Raw genomic sequence first — 21,505 nt, 5'->3', positions numbered from 1 at the left:
ATAATAGCCGCATTTTCCTAAATGTGCTGTCATGGGTAATCAAATAATTCTAAAAGAAACATATGGCAAGATGGCTGAAATTCTCTAGATGATGCTGAGATAAAAATATTCATTTAATCACGACATTTTTATATTTAAAAAGGCTTTAGGAAAAATGGGGTTGCTTCTAAATTTATTCATGCAGGAGGCCTTATGACACGTAAGGCTGTGCTCTATCTAGGTATTCTATGTCTATGTCGTCGTGTTTGACAGTGTTTCCCAAAAAAGGACATGGTGTCTGATTCGCTGCCATGCAGCCAATTAGGCAGCAGACATGCTTCTGTGTGTGGCCTAGAGGGCATCTGCGCATGTGCTACACTACAACTCTTACGCATGTGTTCTTTGAGAAACCCAGCCAATGGCTGTATTGAACTATGGAACCTCTTCCTCATCAGAGCTGTCCTGTTCAACTGTAGGCATTGAATCTTCCTCAGGTGCTTGGTTTGTACAGTTCTGGAGTTTGCTGTGGTCTGTACATCTCAAACCATTGCTGAGACAACTGCAGTTAAGAAGCTTGCATACTTGTGCACATTTACAGGCCAAAAACTCAAGGACTAAATTTGGTGCAGGGGCTGTGCACTGAATTGCTAACTCTCCACCATCAAAGTTGTCCATCCACTCTGTTTGGGATCTGGTGCAGATGGGTGAGCCTGTAGAGAGCATCTGGTAATTGGCACGGAGGGCATGGAGAAATAGACATTCTCTACATGGTGGGAGTTGACTGGAACAACTTCCCTCTCCTGGCACAGAAAAGATGGTAGCGGATCTCGTTCACGTCACTGGAGGTGGTCCCAGATACAGTAGGTACCAGCTACGTACAAGTGAACTGCTGCAGACGGTCAAAGAGCTCTGTTGAAACATCTCAAGTCTGGCTAAGTTGTTTGAATGTCTCTTGAAAATCAGGGCTTTTCTTAATAATAATAACTTCAGTGCATTCAGATTTCCATGACCAGCAAAGGCACTCACAATGTCACATCCTGTAAATATGTGACAGACTCTCACAGAGGTTCTCTCCAAAACCAAGGCCACAAACCGTGTGCGGTTTTGTGTACCACACTTAGACTGTGTACGTGCGTGCGCTATCTCTAAGTTAAGTCCAGTTTATTACATGTTTTCCTGAGTTGCGTTGTGTGCTGGGGTACAACCTTGAGTTTGAGAGTTCATGACTCTTCAAAGTAATGTCTAAATGGTTTCTACATCCTCATAAACCCATAAAAAGACGTATCGTTCAGAAGTTTAAGATGTACCCTGTTTCAGAGAGGCAGGTATTGTGGATTTTCCCGGTATTGCTACAAGAGGTATAATTCAGCATGTCTGTTGTTCTATTATGATTATCATGCCCATCCATGGTACAAACATCAGAAATGTGCATAAAAGTGAATCATTTTGGAGTTTAGATACATATGATTATATGATGATAGATGGTTATATGGTTTTGCATAATCAGATTATACCCCTAAAATCATATTCAGCTGCCCTTCTGAAACTGCTATCACACAATTTAGCTCTCCTGGATGTCAGACGAGACATGGCCAAAGCATTTCCGGGAGTCCCCAGCCAAAAACGTTGAGAACCCCTGCTCTAATCAGTCATTCATACTTTTACCTGTAAACTTGAAAGTGAATGTATTGTATGTATTTGTATGTATTGTATGTATTTGTATTTGATATATTATGCCGCTATCCTCTGCTTTTTTTGTTTTGTTTCATTTAGTTTTTACATATTATTTCAAAACTATTTAAAAATAATACCAACAATAAGCCACTCCCGACCTAATTCTTCTTTGAAAATCTTTTTCATGAATAATATATTTTTATTTTCTTTCTTAAGTATTTCATTATTTAAATTTTGTTTATTTGTGATTTCATGGAGAACACAATTCCATTCCATAAATACATGTTTATGTAGTAGTGAAATTCAGTATTTTAGACATGACGTGAGCGCCCCCTCCTGAGATACTTCCGGGTCCTACTTTTGTGTCGCTTTTGTGTCCCCATAGAGTTATACTGTTACGCTCCGTCAGACTAAATCTGAGACGAAAACAACCACGAAAGTCTCATTTTACCGCTTTCCTCACAACAGGCCTCGCAACAGGCCGTCTGCCCCACACGGAATACTATCGCCATTTTATTTCATTGTGTCAACTAAAACCTCATTAATTGCAAACTAGATTCAACATACTCAAGCCTGCACACATTCTAAATATGCCCTCGAAATATTGTACTGAGCAAATGGACTGTTACCACCTTCAATAATAATGATAATAATAGTCTTTATTGTCTCCACATCATATATTTTCTTTGTCATGGACACTTGTACAAAACATTAATAATTCTACTCGAGTTGGAAGCATTAAGACCCATTTTAACCCTCAATGGCTTCCTTTCTGAAAAATAACGTCATTGTAAAAAGATTCACACGTTTAGATATTCTATTTACAATGAGATGCGAATGGGAGCTGGTGCCACTTGGACCCGGACGTAACGTAGCACTACAAAATTACGTCAGACTTCAATACTGAATAGCCGATCTACATGTTCACGGTGCGAAGCGAAGTGTGCTTGTAGATCTGCTATTTCCACTAATTTGGGTCCCGGGGAGACAATTATAATTTCTCTTTTGGGTCACAGGCTAAAAACAAAAAGTCAAAAGTCATATGAAATTTGTTCTCCGCATTTGACTCTTGGAGCGGTGAGCCACAGCCAAGGAGCAGTGAGCTGCAGCCGTGCGGTGCTCGGGAATCATTTGATTAGTTGATTTGACCTGACCAATCCAACCCATTGATGCTGAGTGCCAAAGCAGGGAGGGTACCATTTTTACAGTATTTGGTGTGACCCGGCCGGGGATCAAACCCCAACCTCACAGTTTCAGGGCGGACACTATAACCACAAGATCACTGTCGGGATAGGATTGGGAATGGGAACCACTGAAGTAGACTACTTATCTTTGCAAAGAGTGAATAAAATGGTATAGTGGACATTTGCGTTGAACCCATGATTTCAAAACTCACGATAAAAAGTATTGACAACAAAATACCGTTTTTGCCACATTTATTGAATGCAATGGTTCATATTTTACGACTGTGCATGCGGTGCCTTGAATAAGAAACATAGTATTGACAACAAAATACTGTTTTTGCCACCTTCATTGAATACGATGGGTCATATTTTATGACGTTGAACTGAAGAACTTATTCAGCAGCTTCTTTTCCCTGTAACAATAGGAACATAATGTTAGATATTCAACATGAATCTTTAGTTAAATCTTAGTTAAAGGATAATGAACCTTCAGTTATTGAACATTACCTTTGCGTCGCGACCCTTAGATCTCATCTTGTTGACCTGGGATTCAGCGATGTCGGCGCGCTCCTCAGACTCTTCCAGCTCATGTTGAATCTTCCTACACTTGGTCAGGTGAGAGTTGGCTGCTTCCTCCTGCAATATGATAGAGATATGGTTCAAAGCTGCACTATTTGAAAAGAGCATCTTGCAATTATAGACACTTTCAGGAAATTATAATATGTTTATGTGGCTAATACAGTAGCACGTTCATGAGTGCGTCGGGACCGTCTCCAATTAGTCTTGACAGGTTCTCATTGGAATGATACGATCATGGCTGTGGTCAGCACCATGTGACCCCGAGCCAAATATTTCCACTTGCAGGGATTTTTTTGTAATGCTTTCTGTGGTCAATTTTGGAAATGTTTTTCCATTACACACACTGACTGCATGTGTGCATTGTGTAGCAGCATGCTTTCCCTTTCAGCATCCATCCAGTCACAGGTCTTCCCAACGCCCATGTGGGCTGTGTGCGCCCCATACAGCAGAAGCATGGCAAGCTAGAGATTCCATGTGCCACTTGTGGAAAGCAGCAAGATGGACACTGAAGAATGCTCTGCTGTTGGTCATATGACATTGCATCATAACTGATTCCTATTATTCCTTTTAGTTAAACTATGACGACACACACCACTAACTAACAATGTCTATTTGACTTACCGCTTCCTCTGCCTGTCTCTTGTAGCCCTTCACCTTCAGCTGCAGCTTGTCTACCAGATCCTGAAGCCTGGCCAGATTCTTCTTGTCCTCTTCAGTCTGAAGTGAGAGTGAATTTATAACATTAGCTGCCATGTCCATCTATTCATTTAGTCAGTGGCATGATGATGGTTATTTAAGTGATATAGCGTACCTGGTATGACAGCTCCTTCACTCTCCTCTCGTACTTGCGCACACCTTTAACAGCGTCTCCACTGCCTTTCGTTGCACCTTCAACCTCTGCTTCCAGTTCACGCACCTTCACAATGGAAACATACATTATGAAGAGATTGAGAGAAGATTCTACACATGTCTTCTAAATCATGACCGTTTTCTGTAAAAATAAATAAATAATACTATTTCATATCACAAATAGCAGATCTATAAGCCCATTTGCTATTTTTCAATAGCCTAAGTTAAAAACAATAATGGTTAAAGTGTTTAAAAGCCATGGTGACACAGTTGCATTCCAGGTCTTAATGGGTTGAAGTATACTACACCTTACCCTGCCCTCCAGTTTCTGGAGCTGCTTCTTGCCTCCCTTCATGGCCAGGTTCTCGGCCTCGTCGAGGCGGTGCTGCAGGTCCTTGACGGAGACCTCCAGGTTCTTCTTCATCCTCTCCAGGTGAGAGCTGGTGTCCTGCTCCTTCTTCAGCTCCTCTGCCATCATGGCCGCCTGGAAAGTCATCGTTGTTGTGAGATCAAATATACTTTATTGTCCCGCATGTGAAACAATGTCTTGGTCTCCTGCGTCATTCAACGCATGACAATGGCTCTTTAAAATCATGAAAGGTAATAAACAGATACATGTGTGATGTGTCATGAGACCAGAAGGAATCAAACCAGCTAATACAATCACAATATCTTAGTACTCATCATATTTAGTAGTAAGTGTTGTTGCTATTAAATGTCTTGATTGACTATATTGATTATATTGTTGTACCAGTTCAGTCTGCACTGTAATATTCTGAACCATCTGCCTGAAGCCAGCACCTTATGTTAAGAATGTTCTTTTCCTGAGCACATTATGTTTGGTACAAGCTCTGAAAATAGTGATATAGTTCATCCCCCCCCCCCCCCCCCTATGATTGTCATGGCTGTTGGAACAAGACATGTATGCAATGCCATAAGGATGTCTCATTGTCCTGGTATAATGGACCTCTGGAATGGAACTTACATCAGTGATGGCCTTCTTTGCTTTCTCCTCAGCATTCCTTGCTTCTTGAACACTGTCGTCCACTTCACCTTGAACCTGGACCAGGTCAGCTTCAAGCTTCTTCTTGGTGTTCAAAAGGCTTGTGTTCTAAAATATAAAGAATCAGATTAGCAATACAAGTATGCATGACTTGTAGTATGTTAAATAATGTTGACAGTTTTTTTCCTTCTCCAATTGACTTACCTGGGAGTGCAACAGTCCAGCGCGCTCACTGGCGTCCACCAGTTCCTGTTCAGCCACTTTGCGGCCTCTCTCCGTCTGTTCCAGAGCCACTCTCAGCTCCTCGATCTCAGCGACCATGAGGCCGTTCCTACGCTCCACCATGGCGCCTTGTTCCTTCACATCTTCCTGGCTTCTGAGAGCATCGTCAAGGTGCAGTTGGGCATCCTAAAAAAAAGAGATTGCATATGAGGTGGACATGTTATGAGAAATGTCAGAATGTTGTTCGGATCATAGACCGTGTCAAGCCCATTCTGCTGTGATTTCAAATCCGCCATATTTATATATCCGAAATGAATACTATATTGTCTGCAACCGCCGTGAGGGCAGGTCTTCACTCTGTAGAACCAGTAGAATTAATTTTAAAATTAACGTGACCATAATTTACTAAACGCATATCATGATGATTTAAAAAAATACTTTAAACTAGCGATAACAAACGTGTTTTTGAAAAGGTTTACTAAGGTAATCAAGTGTAAAGTTCGACCTGATTGAGATAATGTGTTGCAAACAATAGAAGACATTTGCTGGGCCATAAATAAGAACAGCAGCTTCAACAATAAACCAGAAGTGGCTTCATTTCCAGGCAGCGAACAGAGCTAGCCCCTTGGTTCAGATGTTCAGAGCTGTTCCGTTGATTGAATATGTGTCTAGTAACTAATATGTTTTGCACCTTAAGCTGTCCCTGGATGTTCCTCAGCTGCTTCTGGGCCTCAGCAGCCTGGCGGTTGGCGTGGCTCAGCTGAACCTCCATCTCGTTCAGGTCTCCCTCCATCTTCTTCTTGACCCTCAGGGCATCGTTTCTGCTCCTGACCTCAGCGTCCAGAGTGCCCTGCATGGAGTCGGTCACCCTCTGGCTGTTCCTCTTGATCTGCTCCATCTCTTCGTCCTTCTCTGCCAGCTTCCTGTCAACCTCACCCTTGATCTGGTTGAGCTCCAGCTGGACACGAAGAATTTTAGACTCCTCGTGCTCCAGAGTACCCTGAAATGAAATACAGGATCAAAAGGTTGTAGGACCTTTAATGTAACATCGATCATATACTGCTATGCTGTTTGAATATGAAACGTATTGAAAGGAATCTAACAATTGCGCTGTTCATCTAGGACCTAAAAGTGTTACCTCGGCTTCCTCCAGGGCTGTCTGGATCTCTGCCTTCTCTGTCTCCACCTGCTTCTTTCCCTTCTCCAGCTCATGGATGCTCTTTCCAGTCTCACCGATCTGTTCGGTCAGGTCTGAGATCTCCTCTGCAAAATTATCAATGAACTTTCAGCGACTATTTTGTATTTGTGTTTGAATAAAGTTGTAGCCTGATCCATTTTGAACCTTAATTCAGTTATTCTTTAACTGTTATTTAAATAATGATGTAGAGAACTTACGTTGCAGGTTCTTGTTCTCACGCTTCATGGTCTCCAGTTGGTCCAGGGACTCCTCGTAGGAGTTCTTCATCTTAAACAACTCGGTGCCGAGAGAACGAGCCTCTTTTTGAGCTCCTTCCAACTCCGCATTGCCCTCTTCATGTTTCTGCTTCCATTCTGCCAAGACCTGCACAGCAGCCGTGATGAAATGTGTCATTTACCTCCACTTTCAGGAGGAAACAATTAAAATAATCATGTCAAACCAATTCACGTTGCTTAGACAACAGTCCGAGTGGCATTAGTCCGACAACACCGCTGCTCCCGAGATGTGCTGCCAGTTACAACTAACCCGTGGCTTACTGTGAGGTTAGGTTTAGGTTTGCGTTTTGGGTAGAAGAGTGTCGGACTCTATAGGACTGTTAGTATGTCGGACCAAACACATGCACCCATGTCAAAGCACCTTATCGAAGTTCCTCTGTTTCTTGTCGAGGTTGGCGGCTAAACCGTTGGCCCTCTCCACGTCAATCATGAGGTCTTCCACTTCACCCTGGAGTCTCTGCTTGGTCTTCTCCAGAGAGGCACACTTGGAATTCACAGCCTCGATTTGCTCCTCAGCCTCCTGAAGACGCTGGGCGAGCTTCTTCCTGTTGATCAGTGTTGAAACAAATCAAAGCATTGTGAGCCATATTTTGTATAGTGAGCGGTGTACAATGTTGAATAATTGTGTATATATATTTTTTTATTTATTTAATGTCAATGACGTATGAGTTTTCTGGGGTCCTTATGTCTAGTTAAATTATGTCACCTCTTTTGCAATCACAGACTCTGCTTGGCGAATTATTGGTTGTTTGTCAAAATGCTGTGCTGAGCTTGAAGATCAGTAGTGACCGAAACGTTGCCTATACTTAATAACTGTATCCTCTTGTACCGAGCAGATCAACAGTGTGCGGGCGTATTGTTTTCTATTTCATTATTGATGTGCACTTGCCTACGCACCTGTTCCTAAGCCTACTTTAGGAAAAAACACTGATGACTTACTTAGCCTCCTCCAGCTCCTCAGTGCGTTGGACAGCATCAGTCTCATACTTGCTCCTCCACTGACACACCTCAGCGTTGGCCTTGGACATTCCGCGCTGCAGCTCAGCCTTGGCCTCTTGCTCCTCTTCAAACTGCTCCCTCAGGAGGTCACAGTCATGGCGAGCTGACTGCACAGCGTGGGCGAGGGCGTTCTTTGCCTGTCAAAAGAAATACGGCAAAATAATGTCAGATGGATGAAATTACAAAAATATTGAATTAGGTCTGTTCGTAAAAAAAAAAAAGAGGCTGTTCCTTATACCTTAACCTCCTCTTCAACGAGTCTCTTCAACTCCTCGATCTGCTGGGTGAAGGCCTGCTTGCCTCTGGTGAGCTGAGAGACCAGAGCTTCTTTCTCCTCAAGTTGACGAGCAAACTCACCTAGTTAGACATTTGAGTATTAGTTTCAAACATTAAATCATCTTTGATCAATACATACAATTACATACATACAATTCCTGAATTACATTAGGATTAGTATCTGAAATTATGGAATTTGCTCAAGTGCCATTGACAAACCATGTAGGCTAGTAGACCTTACAATGATGAACATTTACCATTTTCCGTCAACAGTCTTGCTCTCTGAGCTCCAATATCATTGATCTGGCGAACATTCTCATCACTCTTGGACTTGATTTCACTGAGTTGGTCCTCAAGGGTGCGGCACATCTTCTCAAGATTTCCCTGTTGATTATCATTGAACACATTCAATCACTGAAGTAACCTACAATGTATTCCTTAGTTCCCCCCCCCCCCCTGATTGGTATTTTGTCATGGATTACACACAAGCACTCTATTCTACCTTTGCCTTAGCAACAGCTTCCATGTTGCTGGACAGGTCATCGATCTCCATCTTGTATTCGCTCTTCTCCTTCTCCAGTTTCTGCTTGACACGCTGGAGGTTGTCGATCTGCTCGCCCAACTCTGCAACGCTGTCCGCCTGCTTCTTACGGAGAGCAGAGGCGGTGGCCTCGTGCTGCAGGGTGGACTCTTCCAGGTCACGACGCAGTTTCTGGAACTCAGCCTCGCGCTTCTTGTTCATCTCGATCTGAGCGGCAGTGGCTCCTCCAGCCTCCTCCAGCCTCTCACTGATCTCTTCAAGTTCCCTGGAGAGATCAGCTCTCTGCTTCTCAACCTTGGCCCGAGCTGCACGCTCTGCCTCGATCTCCTCCTCCAGTTCTTCAATACGAGCCTTTCAAATGAATGGACATATTAAAATCCTAATTTTCACTTACTTATCATCAATGATTTTAAATAAGTATAAATTATAATAAAATAAATACCTGGAGTTCTTTGATCTTCTTCTGCAGCTGGGCTCCCATAGATTGCTCATCCTCAATCTTACTCAGAAGCTGGGCTACTTCAAAGTCCTTCCTGTGGTATACATACAGTACATCATATGTTAGTGGTAGTTTTTATCCATGGCATTATTATTATTATTTATATTATTAATATTGTTGTTATTATTATTGTGGTCCACATTACTTCTTTATCTTCTCATCAGACTGCTGCTTGTCATTCTCCAGATCCATGATGGCTTCCTGGGCCAGTTTCAGATCACCCTCAAGCTTTCTCTTGGTTCTCTCGAGGTCCATGCGGAGCTTCTTCTCTTGCTCCAGAGAACCTTCCAACTGCACAACAATATAGTTTTCGTATTTTTCATTAAGAAAATAAACTGTATTCAAATTTTAAAACATCCAATTGACTTGATGAACTCACGTCATCAACTTGCTGTTCCAGCTTAGTCTTGGCCTTGGTCAGAGTGTTAACTTTGTCTTCCTCTGCCTGCAGGTCATCCAGGGTCTGCTGATGGGCCTCTTGGAGCGCCTTCTTCTCCTTGGTCAGCTTAGCAAGACCTTCATCTTGAGAGGCCATCTCCTCAGTCAGGTTCTTCACCTAAATAAGCAGAATGAATGGATCATTATCTTTTTAGAACTTGATACGACCGCTATGATAGAAGATTGTATAATCGGGAATGGATCATTATTGTTCAATAACTTATAAGACGGCTACAGCGTATGATCATGAACCTTGTTTTCAGTGGCGTGTTTCTCCTTCTCCACTTTGGCCAAGGTGAGCTCCAGGTCGTCGATGTCCTTCTTGAGCTCAGAGCATTCGTCTTCCAGCTTCCTCTTCTTGGCAGTAAGCTCTGCGTTGATCTCCTCCTCGTCCTCCAGTCTCTCGGTCGTCTCTTTGAGCTTCGCCTCCAGCTGGATCTTACTTTTAATGAGACCCTCACATCTCTCCTCAGCATCATTCAGAGCCTCGTCTCCCTGGTTGTCAATGAAAGAGATAAGTGAGGAAATGTGTCAGCATTTGTTCTGGGTGAGATTTAGCTCCTATGCCATTAAGAAATGTGAATCCCTAGACCCTAGTCTAGCACTTACGGGCTACTGCAATTCGAAACTGGCGCTTGTAAAAAAAAAGATTCCCCCCTCCACCCCCCTTTTTCCCCATACTGTACACGTTTTACCGTTTTTCTTTTACATTCTTTAACTGTATATATGACTATTTCCTTTTGTATATTTTTGTATATTTCCTAGTGTATATTTGATTAATTGAAATGGAGGACCCTGATGTAAACAAGTCTTGCTTGTACCCATTCTACAAACAGTGAATACAAATTTCAATCTAAGATATACGAGTATATTTGTTTTGCAGCTGCTTCCATAGGGGACTCCTTCGTCCACAAGGGACACTAACAGCTGAACAAGCTTGTAAAAAAGGCCTGGATGGTACAGAGGTGAGGACAAGGAAGAAGCTGGAGGCTATCAACCTCCAGCAGTGGCATATGCAGTAGATTCACCCTCCCCACAGAAGAACCACACATTGGGTCAGGCCTTTGTGCTGCTAGCCATGTAGCTATACATACAATGATGCCAACAGCCGTTGGACCCAACAGGCATTCTCTGCCATGGTCTACATCTACATTAGATAAAATATACAAGGTCAGATGATAAACAACATGAAATATTATTAGTAACATTCCCTGTACAAGTGTATGTACTTACTGATGACGCTGCCACTGAAAGGGCATTCTTCTCCTGCGTTATAGCAACCAACTTCTCTTCCAGGTTCTTCTTCGAGGCCAGAGCACTAGCCAGGTCTGTTGTCATCTTTTCGTAGTTCTCCTTCATCGCTGCGAGCTCCTTCTCAGTCTCAGCGCTCTGCAGAAGAGGCTTTATCTTGTAGTAGACCTTCATCCATGGCCAGTGTTTCACAGCAACGAACGAGCGGAGGTTGAACTGGATGGTGAAAACGGCATCTCTGTGGAAAACAGTTTCAGTGGATCATGTTTCCACATATTACGACTGCAGGCGTAATACTAGTAGTAATAATAGTTAGCCTACTCTTTTTGTGTCATAGTTACTTGCACAAGCAGAGCGCGCAAGTACTGCGATCGGTTGGGTATGTACAGTATGTATGTTGGGGTATGTATGTCGGTGTCCTCCAACAGCCATTCTTGGTGACATAACTAAGGTATGTTTCAAGGTTGTTCAATAACGGGTCTAAAGGATTTGGAATAGCAGAGAGCTCTAGGACTCAGAGCAGCAGTCGTACCCAGACAGACAGCAGAGAACTCTAGCACTCAGAGCAGCAGTCGTACCCAGACAGACAGCAGAGAGCTCTAGGACTGAGAGCAGCAGTCGTACCCAGACAGATAGCAGAGAGGTCTAGGACTCGAACATGGCCTACTTGTGTGCAAGGCGCAAGTTGGCATCTCGAGAATGTTACTATTGTTGTCGTTATTATTGGTGTTGTTATTATCTTTGTTGCCCTGTGTCGTGGCAAGGTAAATGCAGATGGCCGCCCACCAAAGAGCCTGGTTTCTTCTCCTGTATTTTCCTTGCCACCGTCACCAAAAGCTCACCGGCAATTTCTACCGGGGTAGAGTGGCTGGTAGAGCAGCCGGATGGGAACCGCGAGGTTCCCAGTTCGAAACCAGGCTCCCCCAGAGTTAGTGTTGAAGTGTCCTTGAGCAAGACTCTGAACTAATTGTCCCCGATGTGCAGGTTGGTGCCTTGAATGGTTACCTCCGCCATCGGTCTATGTGAAGCGCTTTGGATAAAAGCGCTATATAAATGCACCATTTACCATTTGTAGTGATTTGACAATTTACATTTATTGTATTTAGTTTACTTATACAAATTGTACTCAATGAATCGATGCTTACCTTTGTGCAATCATCTTGACAAAGTCCTTCCTCATGAGGTAAGCTCGTGCGAGAGCCTGAGTCATTGTGACCAGAGTGAACAGCTTCTCATCTCGCATCTCCTCCAGGGTACCCAGCAGACCAGCTTTGAAGAACACCTGAACACAATGTTACAAAACACTGTCACTAAACAACAGTCAAATCAACTTTTAGTCCACTCGGGATAATGTTAAAACAGGTTCACAGTGTGCTCACCTTGGTGTGTCCAAACCTGTACTCATCAACAGGAACGTCAATGGACCCAAGCAGCTTCTCTGAAGCTTTCTTGTTGTCCATGAAGGCGCCATCGGGGCACGCGCTGGCGTTCAGTACTTTGTACCTGTTTTTATAAAAGTTCATGGTCATTTTTGCGCTGGCATTCTGTATTCTTTTGTAAAAGTGGGTCATTTTGCTTTTGGAAATAAAAGCTGCTGGGGAAAAAGGAATGAATATACCTCTGCTTGAAGTCAGCATATGGGATTCTGCTGGGGAAGCCCTTTCTACAGATCCTGATGCCCTCCAGCACACCGTTACACCTCAGCTGGTGGATGACCAGGAAGTTCTCCATCAGGCCTGTACAGATGTTGCTTCATTATTAGAAGAACAAACTCTGGCCAAAGTTGCATGAAATGATAGTTTATCATTTTTATTTTCAGTGTTTACCTGGACACTTGGACTCGTTGGGAATCAGGCAACGCACAAAGTGAGGATGAGTGCTCCTCAGGTTGGTCATCAGCATCCCCAAGTTTGCCTATTGAGACATAAAATAGCCAGTTTATTATTAGTAAAAAGTCATACAATATTGTACTTTTTCCTCCGCTACAATTAATTGAACTCTTTAGATACTAGTCACTTTGCAGATTTAAAACATACATTAACCACTTAAGCCCTATTTTAAACTTCAGCCACAACAGAAATTGTATAATGTTGATAATAATGAATACAAAATCTTACCCTGAATGCACTAGACACAGTCTGCATGGAACCACCCTTCTTCTTGCCTCCCTTCTTTGTATTATCTGTTAATATTTGTTAGAATCGTGAGTTATCATCATTTGTCATACAGAATGCAAATCCCTCCCTTCTTGACAGATTGTTCATATTCATATAACAATAGCCCCAGGCTCAGGTTGGGGGATAGAACACATATTATTATCCTATATTAAAATTATATTTCTAAAATGGTTAGTCCCAATACTTGAATCTGATTGGCTGGGTTCCATTGTAAATCTCACGATAATCAACTTCAATCACTTAATTCCCAGCTGATCCCGCAGCTCTGTAGCTGAACTGGGGAGCACTTGATTGCCTTACACACCCTGGCTATGCAGGCGTCTAAGCACCGCCCACGCTCATATGACTGTGAATGTGTAGCTCCGGGCGGCTTCGTAAAGACATCAAGCGCCTCCTATTCCCCCGTCACAGAGACTAGGGTAAAACAATGAATTGTGGCTCTCTCTGTTGGGCACAAAGCGTAGCTACTTTTGTGAATGTAATGGTTTTCATTTTAGAAAAGCAATAAGCCACGCAAGGTCCCAGCTTACCGTGTAATTTATAACGGCTGACAGGTCGGAGACCCTCCATTACACAGGTGTCACTACGCCTCTCAGCCATTATAAAATATCCGGTAACCTGAGACCTCTTGTGGCTTATTGCTGTAATAAAAATTGCCTAAAGTGTGGGCTGGTGGGTGTGTTGGACGTCACAAACGTAACAGGCACACCGCTGCTCTGAACCGCACCCAACTTGTCACCAACACTGACCAGAGGTCTGCCATCAGAATAGCTGGCCGCTGGGTGTCACAGGCGCACCATTGCTTAGCCCCTTCTATGTTCCTATTGGCTGAGGTTTAAACAGCCATAGCTCCAGTTCCCAGCATGCTTCCACAAACTTGGTAGGTGTGCCAATTAGGGACAGCAATTGCTTAAGCCCCGCCCCTCTGTGTTCCTACTGGCTGGCCTTTAAAGCCTTTATATGGCCTGGCCTTTATATTAATAAACATACCTTCAGGCTCAGGTGGGGGATAGAACTGCATTAGAAGTTTAACTGAAGACTTCTGGTACAGCTGAATGACAGAGTCGTTAAGAGGATCTTTGTTCTTGTCCAGCCAGCCTGTGATGCTGTAGTCCACCGTTCCAGCGTAGTGGACCAGGGAGAAGTGAGCCTCGCCCTTTCCTTTGGCAGGCTTGGGCTTCTCAAAGGCCTTGTTCTTTCCCAGATGCGCTAAAATCAGCGCCTCTGCGAAGGATTTGTCTGTAGCCTTCGGGAACATGCACTGCTCTTCAAGAATGGAGAAGATGCCCAAGGGCTGTGTAAAGGAGACAAAAAAATTACATCACCAAAAAAAAATTAACATCATGTCCATTAAACTAAGCAAGTATGTAAGCCTTGCCGAGCAATGACGTACATAGGGCAGGAGCCTATCTCTCTGCAGCTTTGATGTACACGCACACCCCCTGGACATGACGCTAGCATGTCACAGGGACACAATCCAAACCCTTGATGCTGAGTGCCAAGCAGGGAGTCACTGGGTCCCATTTTTAGAGTCTTTGGTATGACCCGGCCGGGGATCGAACCCCCAACCTCCCAGTCTCAGGGCAGACACTCAAACCAAAAGGCTACTGAGCTGGTGCAATTAAACCAAAGAACAGAATATTTGTACCTTCTCAATCAGCTCAATGCAGATAGCCAAGTCCATGCCGAAGTCAACGAGATCCCAGGGAATTCCCTCTTTCATGTACTCTTCTTGTTCCAGAACAAACATGGTGTGGTTGAAAAACTGTTGCAGTTTCTCATTGGTGAAGTTGATGCACAGCTGCTCCAGGGTGTTGAACTGTGAGTGGAAATATCATTATTAGTCCAATCTCTTGTAATAGTGTGAAAATTACTCAAAAATAATTAGGCCTAAATTCTCCCACTTAAAACAAGTCCATGCTTACATCAAAGATCTCAAAACCAGCGATGTCCAGCACACCAATGTAGAAGTTTCTCTGCTGCTTGGTGTCCAGCATCTCGTTGATCCTGATGACCATCCAGAAGAACTCCTTCTCATAGATAGACTTGGCCAAGGCACCGACTGAGTTCATTACCTAAGGAAATAGGAACGTTATTAGAGTACGAGTGTGAATTACGCAATTTACAATTTAGCCATTAGATTATCTTAATCCAGAGTGATTTACAGTAAATAATAAGGAAAACATGAGGTAGTTAAAAATGCATAGAAATTGTAATCGAGGAGCATAGGTAAACCAAGAATCACCAGTCTAAATAGTATAATCTCAAAAAAATCTATAATCTGCACATTTTTTTTTATACTTTATATTTTTATTTTTTGTGAACACCACGGTGTGGTCATACAGATAAAAAAACAAACTAAAAAAACACTTAGTACAACATAAAGACAACAGAAAGACAATTAAAACAAAAAACAACGACATAGCGAAAAAAAAGTAGATAGGCCTACGATAAAAGAAAAAAAAAGGACATAGCAGAACGTAGCATAGCATAACATACCTATCAATATAAACATCAAAAGGAAACAAAAACACTGTAGGCATTATGCATGGGCCGAGAGCCAAAACCCTTATTTAAATGAATTGTCTTTATCTAATAATACATTTTTTTAAGGTTTTTGCAGGCCAAATGCCTTGCCTAAGGGAAAACAAAAAAAAACACACTGAAAAGAGGGAAAAAAACAAAATAAAAGGTGCTATCCCTGTATGGTTGTTGACTCTACCTAGATTTTATTCCTGTTAGATTTTAAACTGTACTTTTAGTTAAGCTGGGGTGCCAGATTTTCGAATTATTAGTTTATGTTATGGTCCCGCCCCATCCACTCCCACACCTTCCAAATAGCTTTCCCATTTACACCACAGAGCGATACCCCTATCAATATTTCCTCTAATTTTATATGTTAACTGCTCCATTACTTTAATTTGTTCCGTTATATTACATAGTGAAACTATACACACTATAGGGTGCCAGGTCAAATGAACCTTATATCGTTATACATAACACGCTATCTAAATTGCAATAAATCTACATTTTTTTTTGCTACGGCAAGTGATATGGGATAATAGTGGAGTCTGAAGATGATTTAAGACAGTGTGGACACAACTCAAAAAGATATTCTAATGGCATGGTGTGTTAATATAAATGTGTGTATGAAATCAGAACATGGAAATCATGCAACTTTATATTCACCTGTGGCACAGTTTGTCCTTTCGTGACAAACTCGTTTCCCACTTTCACCCTGGGGTAACAATATGCCTTAAGCATCTCTGCTGAGTTTATGCCCAACAGGTAGGCAATCTTGTCAGCCTCTGAAATGTTCATACAATTTGAAGTTTACATTTTAGGCATTTAGGCATTAATCCAGAAAGCGATACAGTAAGCACGAGGTACTTCATCAAATGCATTAAACAAATCAAATCAGTCTAGACGCTAAACAGTATAATTTATGTAATCATAATAATAATAGAAATATATTTAAAGTCGCGATTTAAAATAGAGTCGTGAGGAATCCACTGGGAACTGAATTCCGTCTTTTATTCATATATTTATATACTATATTTATATTCTATATTGTATAACAATGACCAAAAGCTACTACTTCTACTAGTACTAGTACTACTAATAATAATAATAATACTAATATAAATAAAGACCAGCTCACCCTCTGTGCCGTCTGGCTCGGCCTGTTCCTCACGCTGCTTCTGTTTGAACTTCATGACTCCGTGGTGCATCACTGCACCGGTGAGCTTGTAGATCAGCTGTTTCTCCTCACCGTTGAAGCCCAGGATGTCGATAGCTTCCTGATGTCAATAAGCAGAGAAGATGTGTTCAAAAGATTAAGATTATTTAATCATTAGATTAGCAAACATCCTTGGTGTACAACTCAACTGTAAACAAAGCTATATACAGTGGATGCAGGGTATGTATCTGCACATTTCTAAAGTGGCAATTTAAAGACTTTTAATACCTATAAAATAAATACAAAATAAAACAAATGAGACCATTACTGCATCAAGTAATCAACAAATACTATACTATAATAATTGTCAAGCATTGGCCAAATTGACAAATATTACCTAAGAAATAGGAAACGTGAATACATGCAGATCGGCTATTTTCACAATATGTAGGCCTATCTGTGAAACTGAGTCAACTTTTACAATTTTAAGTTCAGTTAAAGTAGGGTTATTTGGGGGCGGGGTCACAGCCTAAAAGCGTTGAGAAGCACTGCTTTAGTGAATACATTTTGCAGAGCAACTGACTGCAGTCCACAGTAAGTATTAGAAAGTGTTTTTAAAATAATGTCCACTCACGTCAGTAGCGTCGAGCTCCGCCTTGTCGTCAATGCTGGCCACAACGATCACACCCATGCTGATCAGTGGGAAGTCGTAAGGGTTGTTGCTGATCAGGCACATTTCTGAAAAGGGATTTAAAAAACATCTGTGAACATCTGTTTTTTTTTCTTCGGGCGGCAGTGATCAGGAGCAGCCGGATCATATAGATCGGAACTGCAAGGTTCCCAGTTGGATCCCTGTGGGCTCCCCCAGAGTTATGTCGTCCTTGAGCAAGACTCTGAACCCCTGATTGCTCCTGATGTGCAGGTTGGTGCCTTGGATGGTTTTCTAAGGCCTCATTCACACGTACCAAACACCAATCAAGCAAATGTCTGGTCGTTTTTTTGGGCCACCACAATGCTTTTCCAATGGGAGTCACATGGTTTTACCAAACTTTTTTTTTTATGAGGGGGGAGGGGCAGAACACCACCAGCAATCAGCAATCAAACACAAATGTTTGATCAAACCATGTGGCTTCGTACACACATAAAGAACAACTGTGCTGTGCTCTGCCTGTGTTTCATGGCCGCCCCAATGCTTTTCCAATGGAAGTCACATGGTTTGACCAAACACTTGTGTTTGATTGCCCCCCCCTCCAGCAGCTTGTGCAGTGCCTTGTAGGTGCTGAGGAGAATTTTGAGGTGACAGGCAGCCAGTGGAGGTCGTGAAGGACTGTTGTGATGTGATCTCTGGAGCGGGTGGTGGTGAGCAGGCAGGTGGCTGAGTTTTGAAAAGATTTGAACTGCATCGTCAGTAAAAAACACATACCAATAATCTCAGGTTTGTGGTTGGTCATCATCTGGAAAAAGATGTGGTAACCCCTCTCTGCAGCAAGCTGATATGTCACTCTGGACTTCTCCAGCAGATCTGTAGGGGTTGTACATAACTCATATAACAATGATACTACTACTGACTAATTACTACTACTACTACTACTACTAATAATAATAATAATCTTCATACTTACATGTCTCAATATCAGCACTGGCCAGTTTACCCGATGTGCCAAAATGGATTCTGATGAATTTACCCTGTTTGATATACAGTAGCACAATTAGTTGCATCGCTCTACACTGTGTAATTATTGCAGGTTTTCTCATGAGATGTCATTATCTTTACACTTACAAAGCGAGAGGAGTTGTCATTCCTCACAGTCTTGGCATTACCATAGGACTCCAGCAAGGGATTGGCTGCAATAATCTGATCCTCCAGTGACCCCTAGAATGTTTTAGACATCGCCCAGTTTGGTCAGAATTGTTTTAAACTGAATTGCTATATTGCATATAAATGCTTTTATGTTCAAAACATGTATTTGTTAAAGTTCAGAATATATCATATAGGCAATACCTGGATTTTACCGCTATCCGCTGCAGATTTTTCTCCACCGGAACTAGCTGTTGCAAAGTACTGGATGACACGCTTGGTGTTCACAGTCTTTCCAGCACCAGATTCCCCACTGGTTAGAAGATAATGTAATTAGTGAATGTGTGAACAAGCCTACAAGGGCCTTGTTTTAATGCCTAGAGATGATGCAAACTTACGTGATAAGGACAGACTGGTTCTCTTTATCTGTAAATTGGAAAGCACACTTTTAGTCATGGATATACAGCTCAAAACCACTATAGTTTAATATATTTTGTTACATAGTCCTGTCTAGTACTGTACGTACCCATCAGCATGAACTGATAGGCGTTGTCAGAGACAGAGTAGATGTGGGGTGGAGCCTCAATACGCTTCTTGCCCCTGTAGGCATTTACAACCTCCTGGTCGTACACTGGGAGCCACTTGTAGGGGTTCACAGTTGCACAGAACAAGCCGGAGTAGGTCTGAAGGCGAGAAGAGAGAGAACATTAACATCATGTGACATAGCACTGAGTACGCCACATACTTGTATCTGGGATAACGGATCACTAGAGCTCAGATTATTCACTAACGAGTTGCAAACTTGTGGCAATGAGCAATAAGCGATTTATTTGGTTAAAACAGTGTTAAAAAGCTCTAAATTGTGATAGTTGCTTGTTCAGTAACCGGAGTCTCCAGGTCACTCCATGTGCAATACTGCAATTATTTTCTCAGCGCGTAAACCACCTTACATAGATCATCCATGCTGCATAACGCTCTTTGAGGTTATACAGGACGGCGGCTTCACTGAGGTGGGTCATCATGGCCATGTCCTCAATCTTGTCATACTTGGGAGGGTTCATAGGGGTGACATCTGCCTCAGGCACAGTTCTTTCCTAATAAAAATAAATACATACAATAAAATTAAAAACACTCCAGAATGCGTTATGATTACAGTAGTACTGTGCCAGTGTTTGATTGTAGAATACCAGCTCACCTCCGCCTTTTCAGTAAGCAACTGCACAGTGACTTTGCCACCGTCCTTACTGATAATCTTACACTTGAGGTACAGCTCTCCCTTGTCAGCCACATATGCTGCCGTTTTGGCATCAAAGGGCGCCGACTGAGACTCCATTCTCTCCCTCTCTGGCTTACGGAGATATATGGCGGCCTTGCCGTACTGCTCCATCTCTGCGTCCGTACTCATGGTGGCGGCTTTCTGTCGACGGACAAATAGATGGTGTTGATGCCTTTTTCTGACTTGAGATCGTAGCAGATAATTTCTATAGGACTAGAGCATGTTGGACTATTATGGTTGTTATAGCTTATTGTAGGTTTAATAGAAATATTATGAACACTCACTTGTCCCTTCTACCAGTAGAAATGGAACCTCGTGTGCAACCCCTAAGTGTGAGGGGGGGAAAAAAACACATTTTTAGGACATCATTAATTAATAATTTCTTTTTTTCTTCTTTTTGTCTCCACCAGGCCGAAGGCATGTGGGGAGAGTATGTTTTGCACTCCGTCCGTCCGTGTGTCCGTCCGTGTGTGTGTGTGTGTGTGTGTCCGTCCGTCCGTGAGGAGCTAATCTCGGCCACCGTTAACCCGGTCGATGCCAAATTTTGCACACACACTCCCCAAACTTTCCACAACAGCCTGTTATAGCGCCACCAGGAGGCCGCTTTGTGCTAAACAAGTTTTTGCACAGTACACCTACAGATTTTTTCCAAACATCACGCAAATTGGTACACAGTCTCTCTACAGCCATTCAACCAAACCGGTCTTTCACATTTCTCAGACTCCATCCTGATTGGCTAAGATTGGCTTCCAAAGTTCACAGGAGTGCTCAGTTTCAAACAAAATGCTGCAAATCACAAAACAAAACACATCGCGGGATTTCCGTGAAATTGTGCACCCACATTCCCACTAGGCCGAGGACGAAATGCCACATGAACAATTTCAACTCAGCCTCAAGGTGGCGCTATAACTGGCCGAAAACTGTTTTTACCTCTAACTGCACGGATCTGTGGATAACTTTGTATGCCAACTCCCTAGAGGCCAAGGAAAAACCTTTGCCTGGAATTTTTCACATCTGCTCTTTATAGCGCCACCAGGAGGCCGACATATGTAAAACACATTTTCTATTATTACTCCTTCAGATTGTATCCAAATTTCACGCAAATCGGTCCACATGATCTCCATAGTCATGTGATCAAGACAGGTTTGTTTGATTTCTCATATTCCATCCTGATTGGCTAAGATTGGCTTCCAAAGCTCACACGATTCGTCCATTTCGAAAAAAGCCCACAAATCACAAACACTGTGCAATTTCCATTACATTATACACGCACATTTTCACTAGGCCGAGGACGACATGCCACAATTTATTCCTCAAAATCAGCCTCACGGTGGCGCTATAACAGGCCAATTCCTGTTTTTAGCTATAACTGCATCGATCTGTATACAACTTATGTATGCACACATGGAAAAACATTGTACCTGCAACCCTCCAATACGAACCTCCGGCCCAAATCTTCCTCAACAGCCTGTTATAGCGCCACCATGAGGCCACAACCTGACCTGCCCTGGTGGAGACCTGTGCCGATTGGCACTTTGTCTAGTTTTTAATGTTTTTTTTTTGTGGCTTTTGCCTTTATTTCATATTTTTTATGTAGGCTGACAGGAA

The 21,505-nt window shown here is 42.5% G+C and overlaps 1 protein-coding gene across 1 annotated transcript; it reads right to left on the bottom strand.

Moving 5' to 3' along the window:
* Positions 1–3,182: 3,182 nt before the first annotated feature.
* On the bottom strand, positions 3,183–20,026 carry LOC310860568 (myosin heavy chain, fast skeletal muscle-like; the record flags this gene model as incomplete). Its single annotated transcript, XM_083767560.1, has 39 exons — positions 3,183–3,250; positions 3,345–3,473; positions 4,038–4,133; positions 4,228–4,332; positions 4,579–4,749; positions 5,251–5,376; positions 5,473–5,676; positions 6,182–6,490; positions 6,629–6,753; positions 6,886–7,051; positions 7,325–7,508; positions 7,903–8,099; positions 8,201–8,319; positions 8,496–8,622; positions 8,741–9,130; positions 9,222–9,312; positions 9,424–9,569; positions 9,658–9,834; positions 9,969–10,211; positions 10,950–11,205; positions 12,113–12,249; positions 12,347–12,470; positions 12,586–12,703; positions 12,794–12,881; positions 13,085–13,149; positions 14,135–14,438; positions 14,793–14,963; positions 15,070–15,219; positions 16,334–16,452; positions 16,806–16,944; positions 17,458–17,561; positions 18,247–18,345; positions 18,446–18,509; positions 18,604–18,696; positions 18,826–18,934; positions 19,020–19,047; positions 19,148–19,304; positions 19,572–19,715; positions 19,817–20,026. 39 exons carry the CDS (start codon positions 20,024–20,026, stop codon positions 3,230–3,232), a joined length of 5,805 nt encoding a protein of 1,934 aa, XP_083623686.1. The 3' UTR covers positions 3,183–3,229.
* Between the last annotated feature and the right edge of the window lie 1,479 nt (positions 20,027–21,505).

This window comes from Protomyctophum parallelum (genome assembly GCF_964188405.1).
Source record: "Protomyctophum parallelum genome assembly, chromosome: 6".
NCBI classification, from domain to species: domain Eukaryota; kingdom Metazoa; phylum Chordata; class Actinopteri; order Myctophiformes; family Myctophidae; genus Protomyctophum; species Protomyctophum parallelum.
The sequence above is the reverse complement of the archived record's forward strand: the minus strand, read 5'-3'. Positions and strand labels throughout refer to the sequence as shown.